The sequence below is a fragment of the Anser cygnoides genome, chromosome 6 (assembly GCF_040182565.1).
Source record: "Anser cygnoides isolate HZ-2024a breed goose chromosome 6, Taihu_goose_T2T_genome, whole genome shotgun sequence".
In the NCBI taxonomy this organism is placed as follows: Eukaryota; Metazoa; Chordata; class Aves; order Anseriformes; family Anatidae; genus Anser; species Anser cygnoides.
This window is the reverse complement of record NC_089878.1, coordinates 24,951,557-24,961,998: the sequence shown is the minus strand read 5'-3', so window position 1 is coordinate 24,961,998 and position 10,442 is coordinate 24,951,557. Positions and strand designations below refer to the sequence as shown.

Below are 10,442 nucleotides of genomic sequence, written 5' to 3'. Positions count from 1 at the left end.
ATCTTTTTTTTTCAATCTGTACAAAAGGTCTTTCTTCATAAATTAATTTTTTATAATTTAATGGCTGTCTACTATGTGATGTTTAAGTAACTGATTATTTCTTTATGTACAGAGGTTAAATTTCCCAAATCTTACCCAGACAATGAGTATGGCACTTAGTTCAGACATTTCTGGCAGCAGCTCTTCCCTCCCTCTAACACACCTATCATACTGCAGTTTTAATTAACGCAAAAGTATCAAGTAGTGAGAGATCTAGGCTTGGAAATTCACCAGATACAGGAAAGGTGCTGCAGAAAGTCTGGACTTTGACAAAGCAGTAATATTCCAGGGAGCATAGAACCAATAATACCACAACTTTTTAAAAAAAGAAAAAACAAAAACACATCTCTTATGACTATGTATTTCACTAGAATCTACACTTCTCAGAGCAGCAATTTACTTTTGAAACTATGAAATGTCACCGACATCTATACTCCAATACTCACACAAAATTTAAAAACTAAAAAATACTTGAAAGAAACAACTGCTTAGCCCTAGCTCCCGAGCTAGGATGATTTGGTCTGTGGAAACAGGGAGGGCCAGCAACCTGTCCCAATACAAAAGGAAATAAACTTTGAGGTAGATAACTGATCATATACAGCTGACCAGAGAAGTACACAGTTTTGGAAGACAACTTAATTTATCATTTGATTTAAAACATATGCAATCGTAATAAAGAGCTTTAGTAGCAGTGAATTATCTAATATGTGAAGTACAAATAACTGTGTATTTATGAATCAGGAATTTCATAGTTTCAAAATTGGTTTTCTTTACACTTAACACTTGTAGTGATGATGTAAAGTGTGGCACTGCTTGGATCCAAGTCTTCCTTCATGCTTTTGTGTCCATACATCAATTAAAATTATAAAACCTAAATGCAAATGTACAAAAAAGGCACATTCTCCTAACCGCAAACTGGTCCGGCAAAAATAAAGAGTACAGAAGACGTAATGCTGAGACAAATCAGAATTATTGGTTACTGGCTCTTTGTTCTTTGGTAAAGTTACCTTTTAAAAGTGCCAAGTCTTTTTATTTTTATTTACCTACTATAGAGAGCTAGTACCCAATCAATTATCCTTTACTCACATCTCAGCTTATGTTTGAAAACGAGTCCTTTAGCTTTTGCCATTTTGCTTTAACAGCAACTTTTCTGTTTGCTAAGTCTCAGCATGATCCTCATCCTAAAGCACTATCATTAGTATAAAGGAAGGACAAAAACATTCGGTGAGATCCCCACCCCAAACTCCCTACTCTACCTACGCTAAAACTAGAACATCAAGTTAGTTTTTGAAAAAAGGCAAAAAAAGATTTTACATTGCATCATACAGCAGAGTTCCTAAGTCATTCAAACTACCAGAGGGAACTATTGGCATATGGCCTTACAAACAATTTATCCTATTAAAATTTCCCCAGTCAGAAAATGTGTTTCACACAAAACATTTTTCCCCCTCTTGCATTTCACTACCTTACATATTATGTGAAAAATCATTAAAAACACTTACTACACATTAAAAAAGCCAAATTTTCAGCAATTTTTATTGACTACCTTTAAAAGCCCTATGCTGCTGTTTTACAAGGCATAATAGACCAGCTCATTTGGTCAAAGCATTCTACACCATTAGTTTGGACTACTTACTGAAACAGCTACAGCATCGAAAGATTTAAGGCAAATTGGAATTTATAGAAAAGGATAAGACACTTCACACTACATTAAAAGAAAAACAGAAAGCTAAAAGACCAGACACTATAACTGCAACACAGCACTAAAGCAACACTCACACACTGCAAGCACAGAACATCATCTTAGATGTTTTACTATTTGAAACTTCAGAAAACCCATTTCATACAATTAAAAAAAAAGAAGAAAAAGAAAAAAAGAAAAAAAAAAGGAAACAAAATAAAAATAAACCAAAACACAAATTCTGTCATGCACGTGAATAAGTCTTTGTGGTCATCTGTGCATACCCAGAAATTTGATTTTTTTTTTCTTTTTTGCGTCATAACACTTGATAAAAATTTTTTTTTTACTAAAATAAACCTGTTCATGGGAACAGCTACTAGATGAATTTAAGGTTTTTCTTATGCACCTTATAGAACTTATAGCAAAAATAGTTTTAGTTGATTTCATTATAAATAACATTTTCAAGAACCTGTGCAAAACTGTCAATAATTCCTAAAGCACAATTGATCAGTAAAATCCATGATTGTTTCAGCCTTTGCACCCTTCTCCAGGCCAGGTCAACACTGGACATCTGCAACACAGAAAGGTCAGAGCTAGAGCAGAGTTGCGAATTGCATTCATTTTTCTACTGTAGCTGTCTACAAGCTGAATTATTTCCTATTTCAGACAGCTGTGAGCAGACTACGTGAATCTGAGCACAGATCTGAGAAGCAAACACAGGCGGCTCTACAGGTGCTTGTCACTTGCCAGGATACAGTCTTCCACCATATTTTCCCCCTTTATCTCTAATAAAGATAAGCATGCAGAATGCCCACCGAGGAACTAGAAGGCTGCATTCAAAGCTATCTCCTTTCTTGCTTTGTTTCCTTTTAGCTGACCAAAAGTAGCTGAGTATGTGAGCATACTGCTGCTGCATCCCGAAGGCTTTTGATCTCTGGAAAAGGAACACAATTTCCTTCTGGTGCAGCCGTAGGGAGGCTAAGCACAAGGTACTGCAGCTAATGCAAAGACAGCTACTGTGCCTGGTAGATAGTTAATATTTAACAGTAATTCAGGGTTCATTAAACTTTAAGGGAGACTTCTCCATTTACTATATTGGCTTATATTGCCAGATGGGTTTTTAAAAATGCTCAGCTAATGAAAAGTTAAGACAACTTTTGAATTTTTCAAGGCAAGACAAAGTCTGTTAATTTAAGGTTTGTATATTTGTAGGTGCATATACAATTATAACACACTTTTTTCAAGTCCCTTTGACTATTTTGATATAGTAGCAGCTTTTTTGAAAAGAAGCTATACAGCTACTAAATGTATTTGGTAAGGGTATACTAAATGTATTTGGTAAGATGCTGGGTATTTCTGATAGACCGCATCAGCTTGTGTGAATGTTCTAGTTGTCATTTACCACTTATTTATGGCAATATGTATGCTGACTTTCAACAGGGCATTTCCAAAAGTGCTGTGCACGCATTTAGAACAAAGTTTCAATTTGTCAATAGTGACAAAACCACAACAATTAAGAGACCGCACTGTTCACTGTATTTAGGGCAAGAAATAACCGTCAATTCCCTCCCCTTCACCTGTCTGAAAAGTGACAAGTACCGGCATGCTCCAGGGACAGAAATACCAAACGCCATACTCCGAGGCTGAAATCAGTTGAACCATATTAATCTTCCCCACGTGCCCGCTCCCACTGCCACAGTCACTGCACACACAGATTTCCCTGTGCAGATAAACGCGGGTAGCAGTACTTCTGAAGAATAAAAATACACGGAGGACTGGCTTACAGAAAAAGCCCAGAGCTGCTCACAGAGCTCAGTATGCTACAGAGTCGTCGTTACAGAACGCGTCTCAGATGGCAGCACATCTCATCCTTTCAGGAGACTACGTGCTGCTCCTCCTATGGACCCAGTCTATGGGAAAGAGACCGACACGCTGATGGAGAGGCAGGGTGCGGAGATGCCGTGCAGGATTCTGCTTCCCCGTCTACCACAGATCTCTGTTTGTAAGAAGGTTTTACATGCCCACAGGGAAGACTTAAGGCAAAACAAATAATTCCTTGAAAAGTGGTTAACACCAGCCAATAACCTTGGCATGGGAAACATGCAGGAGCCATGGTTTTAACGCTAGGAGATGGAGAACGAGAAGAGTCTGTGGCTTTGCTTTCTCCCTGCCCTGGAAGAAAATCAAGGATGTGGGCTTTCTCTAGATGCAGGCAGTTGGCCAGACTAAAATAATAAACACAGGTCATATGTTGTGCTATGCAGACTGTGCCATCTGTTGAATGTGCGAAGTTTCCCAATTGGTTCATTTCTATCTTTACATACTTGAACATATAAGAAGTTGTTATGCCAATAATGGGGATGAGAACAGTGTTGTCAAATAACACAGCTGACCTGCAAAATCAAAGGTGATGGCAAAATGTGTGTACTGTTAGATCAATACATTTTAAAGAGAGTATCACACAATTAGAAAACCCTCGCACATAACTGTTTATAGTTTTTAAGTACCTTAGAAATGCCATGAGGGCTTTAAACAAACACTTCTAAGACCACCTCTAGTACATTATTGTAGCTGAATGGAATTTTTCAGTATGAGGTCTAATAAGATTTGATAAAATATTACATAGTCCAGTTGCCTGATTTACAAAGCACCCAGAAAAAGATGAGTTAGGAAAGAACTAAATTTCAGCATTCTAAAACATGGAGGATGGAGATGGGATTGGTTACTGCAAACAGTGTTTTCAGAATGGCAATCTACAGAAAGCAAAATGCTATATGGAAGGAGTTAGGATAAAACTAGTGAATGGTTAGTAGGGAAAGGCCATGCAAGCAGAAACACAGGAAACCTGCAGCAGGAAGATAAATAAATAACTCTGGAATTAGAGCCAAACTAGGACATGGATTAAAAAGTAATTGACAAAATTCTGGACCAAACTACTGCTTCATAGAATAAAGGATGAACAGGGAAGTCTTTAAGAGAATAGGTGAAAGCAAGGATTTCTACCAGACCACCCCCCTGCTTACTCAGTAAGTCAGTTGCAAAGCTGCTTGCAAACCTGGTATGTTCTGCTTAGTTGTTTTTTCACTAATTCATTGTTATTCTTGTACACAGCATGCTGTATACAAGATGAACAAATTAAAATAGAACATAATCCAGATATGCTATAGAGAAAGTATTAAAGTGCTATAACTCATAATTCATTAAGTCACTTCTGGAACTCCTCTTCCTTGCTTCTAATCTGGCCAAATTTGAATTAAGTGTCCGGCCCCAAATATTATCAATGTTATTTATATGACATAAAAAATAATTTTCATACAGAGTACTGTATGTTATGGAAAAAACATCCTTGAATTCACATCTTTCATGCGACAGGATGAGCCCCTACCTCACAGTTACTTATTTTGTTGATATGTATATGGAGAATGGTCACTGGACGTCTCTACTGTAACCTGCTGTTGACCACTGGCTTCCTGCAAAGGAAGAGGGAGAAAAGACATGGGAAACAAAATCAGGTAGCATTACCTGCAATCTGTATCTCCATGCAATTTGTGTAATTAACAGTCTTAAAGTCTAAAACCCCACATTTCCCAAGTGGGGTATTCCAATTCCAGATTTAAATTGTTAACTTCACATTGATTTACATTTAAGTAAATAAGAAAAGCAAAATGATCATGCAAACCTTCTATTTCTTCAGCTGTTTTGACATTAATTTAAAAACCTTCACCTTATAGAAATAAATACATAAGGGGAGCAAATAACTGCCGGTATATTTTCTACCTGCAAATGTTAAAGAGCATTCTGCCCTCTGTTTTGAGGGGCAGCAAGAATGAGATGTACTTACTACATGTATAAACACTATCTCTTTGAGTATCATGGTGTCAATGGCACTAGATAAGACAAAGAATTCTAGTCGGAACTTTGCACATGAACCCCCAGAGACCAGGGAATTAATTCAGCTGAGGTGCTCTGATAGTGTGCAAGCAGCTAATTACTGAGTGTCTTTCTCTGACCCACTCTAGCAGATGAGTAAACCGAACCAAACAAGTTTTAGTGTTTCTCGAAAATACACTGTGAAATTAAACATTTTTCTTATAAACTCTGGAACAGACTGTCTAGCACTCACTCTGTATAAAAGAGCTGCAGTATGCCTTCTCTAGCTCCTCTGTTAAGAAAATACTGATCCATAAAAAAGTGGAAGGTAAGTCAAAACAGCAGGCAGACTACTGTCTAGCATTTAGTTGTGCTTTTTAGCCAGAGTTGCAGAGGGTTTTCTTTGGTGAATATGAACAGTACCCTGAAATCCTAGGGCAAAATTAGGATTCTTTCCAAAAAATCACAATCAGGGTTTGTTGTTCACTGGAAAACTAAATAGAGATCAAAACTACAGTATCCCCCCCGGCCTTGTTCCTATTGGCAGTTACATTTCACAGAACGCAAAGCTTGGCTGAGCCACAGTCATACAGGAGACCTATCTGCTAAAAGTACAAACCACTCTTTGTTATAATACTAATCATTTGAGTTGAGAATAATGACACTTCATAGTTTTAATATACATTGTAATCATAGTATGTTCACAGTTAAAATGCTTTGATTGGTAATTCTCATTGGGAAAAATAATAATAACAAAAAAGAGTATATTCATGTCTCTTATTTCTGGTCTTTTATAACATATACTGACCTCAACAGGAACCGCTGCTGTCTGGACATGTGTATATTGGGGTATGTAGGCTCCTTGCATAGCTGTTGTGGCTGGCATGTACTAAAAAGAGACAGTCCATTAAGTTGAGTTGAAATCCAATGTCAATTTAAGAGTATTCAAAATACCTGCCATGACATTATTTAATAGATATTGAATGTTTCCCTCAAAATAATGCATGAGAAAAACTTTTCTGTTTGAAATCAACTGCTTTTTCAGAAAAGTGAGATATGTTCTTAAAAAAAAATCAAATTTAGCCTTCAAAGACTAAGCAAAGTATTTTTCTCTCAGTTAATCCCTATCATCATCTTTTTTTTTCTTTTTCTAAATACTCTCTACTCAGAAAAGATGGGTCCTTCAGTTTAGAGGCTAGCCTGCATCTCTTCTTTTGGTCTAGTTTCTGTTGCACCCTATGTATAACTTCACCATCTCTGATCTTCTGAAGAGTAAAATTAACTGTTGGTTCTTTTACATTCCGGCTCTGGAGTCACCTCCTGGGTTCTTTTCATTTGCTTTATCTAGTTTGTTTACATTATTTCTGATCAGTTAATAGACTGAATAAAAAATGCTGAATCTGATTTATATATGGAGACTGTTCTTAATGTTTTATTGAACGACAGAGGATTTTTTTAACATGTAAAATGCACATGCATATTTTGATCTACACGCAATATTTTCCACTTGCAAAAGTTCTATTTTGTATTAAATTGCTACATACTGTTCCAGTACTGCCTAATGAAAGATGACTCATCTGCTGTGTCAGAGGGCTTATCATTGATGCAGGCTGTAGTGACATGGTATGGTCCATGGAGGGAGTCAGTACAGCACCCTATTAAAACAGAGAAAGAAATGATTAAGGCAACACTCAGATTTTAATTACATTTTTGATTTGAGTCTAAGTATAAGCTATCCTTCCAAGGGGATATACCACAAAATCTCCTTAGTCCAAGGCACTGACTGACTCAGGACACAGGTCTTGGGCATTTTGTTGCACATACGTTTTGCACAGTTTGATAATTGTACTGCATTGACTTCCTATTGAATGTGCAACTTACACACAGTGCACTTGAGACACCTGCTGAAAACACTGTAAAATTAGTTTAACATCTGAGTTTAACCACATGTTGACCTTACACTAAAAACTGGCACCGTTACCAGGTACAGATTTGCTTAGCTTAAGCTTTGGAATTTCAGGTTTTAAGGAGAAACTTTTGTCTCATCTTTAGAAATGGGGGCTTTGGAGGAACATCTCTGTTAGGGGAATTCTACCTGCACACATAGGATGTTCACACACAAGACAAAGCTGCCCTACTGAAAGGCAGGTTTCACTAGCACACAAATTTTTAAAGAGTGGGTTAGCAAAGCTGATTGGTTCTTTTGTGAAAATACCAACTACCAGAACGGCTCTATCACTCTTGTACTATTTTGTTAACTCTATAAAGAGTGAATTATAATTTTTAAACACTCAAGATTGCTTAATATGCAGGGCACACTTGTAGGGTTTTCAGAGTTATCTGAAATGGAAGATTATCAACAGATCTCATTTTACCAGTCATGTTCTGCAAAAACACATTTCCAAACACTTTGTATGAGTTGTGCTTGCAGAAGTGTTGATTAAAACTGATGGAAGTTCAAAACTAACAGAAATAATTGTGGTGTACTGAAAGCCAGTATTTAGAATCTGTAACTATTCCTTAAAAAGAAAAAAAAAAACCCTACAGAGTATAGCTGGAAAAACAACCATGTGACCAGTGTAGCTGAAATGAGTCACAGGCACATCAAACACTGAAAGAATTTCCTGTCTGTAGACTGCAGGCTTCTCTGCAAAGCAAATGAGTAAGACAGCACTAGTCTTTGCACAGGCCAAAACTAAAACTTAAGGCAGGAATCTAGATCTTTATTTTCAGCTACAAAATCTCATATTGTGTACCTCTAAAACCGATATAGTGTTAAAACATATTAACTTGTGTCTTTTACAGCATAATTTGTAAGATTATTTTTTATGAAAATCTGTGTTGACAGAGAAAAGTTGAAACCAGTTGTGCATGTGTTTAACATTCAAAAAACACAAATGCAACAACAATGAAGTGCGTGAGAAGGTGCTCTGGTTCAGTACCACCTTCTCTGCACGCACAAGAAGAAAATGTTCTGCCACAAAGATTTACGTTCCATAATCTGCATGGAGAGGTTAACTAAAGTCAGGACAATAGCCTTTCTATACCTGGAAACAGACTTGTTTGTTAACTGCAGGAGATATATGAAAAGTGCCTGTTCTTATTTGTAATGCTCATATCAACAAGTCTTATAGTTCGCAGACAGAATAGTACTCAATCGGCAAATGACATAGATAAGAAGCAAAACATCACGTGAGAGTATAGATTAGAATACCTGACAGTCTGGTATAGATGCCACAACCAAAAGTGTAAGGGGAATAGCATTACTCATGAGTGGTGTAGCCAGAACAGGCTATGCAGGTTTTTTCAACTGAGTGCCTGTGGTGCCATTTATATCGCCACATCCATCTATCTGTCACAAATTATCCAGTCTGAACTACTCTAGAGCTATTCTAAAACCTTGAGTCTTCAACTGCAGCTTTTGATAGGTACACAGTATGTAAAGCATTGGTATCTGCAAAATGTTCTTCATTTAAAAAAACAAATTTAAAAAGTTTCCTCAGGACGTTAACTTGGTAAATCTAATTGTCCTCATCATCTTGATACCCTGAAGGCAGTTATCTTTTTTTTTCCTAATAAGATGAGGCCCCAGTTCAGGTTAGGATCATCCCTTCTCTCTTCTGTTTTCATCCATGATTTAATCATCATGATGCAATTGTCAAGACTCTGGAAGATACTGGGTGGGAAGTAGCCTATTTCTTGTTGTTTAAACTACATAAAGTATTTACACAATCAGTAACACAACAATGGAGAAGCATAAAAACTTACTGGGTGCTGCATTATATACGGTTGAGGCTGCATCCAAGAAGGACTCTGAACCTAGAACAAAATTGGCATTTTAATATTCTTTTTAATGAAGACATTGCAGTATGTTATTCCCCTCCTCTTGCAGCTGGCACGTTTTGTCTCAAAAAAAAATGATTACCCAAATGCTTAAATCAAGGCAAGATGCCTAACTTTGCATAACAAGGTAAATTAAAAGGAGTAAAGGGTACTCTAATAGGTTATATGATTGTCTTAGTTAAAAAGAGCTGGTTGCAACAGCTCTTTGAAAAAATGCGCTGCAAGAAATATTGAAGGCTAGATGAAAATGCTTCCTCTTCTTGTCCTGTAGGTACCATTTGTGTAGGATAAAGCAGGATTCTGACCTGCACCATGCAGAAGTGACTCACCACTGCTGCTAGACATTTAAAACCCCTTAAGCTCCTCCGTCATCTTCCCCAGTGTCCTGTGAACAGGACAGATACACAGACCACTTGAAAAAATCAAGGTGAGGTGAGGTGCTTTCTGCAAGACTGAAACATTTCTTCCCTGCTTTTGGCATTGACTTTCAAATCAAAGTAATTTTTTATTATTATTATTATTTTTCAAGCAGAAAAAGTGCAACCAGGAGTTCAAAAACGGAATGGTAAAAAAGAGAAAACACTTGAACCCTCCCTTTCCCCAGGCAAAAGCTTAATGGCAAAAAATACTGGTACAGCCTGACTAAAGCTTTGGCTAATCTACTCCCTCTATGATAGTAACTGGCTTAGTACTGTCATTTGGGTATACAGGAGTTGTAGAAACAAACACTAGCCGAAGTTTTATTAAATTTGTTTACCTTTAATAAGAATATGTCTAGGAACAGGTTATACCATGCCTCAAAGAAAAAATAAATAAATCATGCTTTCATGATATGTTCTGTTGGGTAGATGACAGAATGCTGCCAGTTTCAGTGGAACAGATCAGTAATGGCGATGTGACTAATGCTTACATTGTGAAATTCTCCTGGCCAGGAACCTCCTTCCTCCCCACTACAGAATGCCTCAATTTAATTTTCAATTCCTATTACTGTGGCACTTTAGATATCATG

At 37.0% G+C, this 10,442-nt stretch overlaps 1 protein-coding gene across 6 annotated transcripts in view; it reads right to left on the bottom strand.

Moving 5' to 3' along the window:
* Positions 1-1,547: 1,547 nt before the first annotated feature.
* The window catches only part of RBMS1 (RNA binding motif single stranded interacting protein 1), a 148,340-nt gene continuing 139,445 nt past the window's right edge, over positions 1,548-10,442 (bottom strand). For 4 of the 6 annotated variants that reach the window (XM_048072269.2, XM_066999485.1, XM_066999486.1 and 1 more), the window contains exons 10-14: positions 9,359-9,409; positions 7,135-7,245; positions 6,399-6,479; positions 5,106-5,190; positions 1,548-2,291 (exon numbers count right to left, since the gene is read on the bottom strand). In XM_048072269.2, the coding sequence (XP_047928226.1) occupies positions 5,113-5,190; positions 6,399-6,479; positions 7,135-7,245; positions 9,359-9,409 (321 nt within the window). In that variant the 3' untranslated portion in view covers positions 1,548-2,291; positions 5,106-5,112. Of the gene's footprint in view, positions 4,114-5,105; positions 5,191-6,398; positions 6,480-7,134; positions 7,246-9,358; positions 9,410-10,442 lie in introns of all 6 variants that reach the window. The other 2 variants (XM_048072270.2, XM_048072271.2) reach the window with 2 other exon arrangements.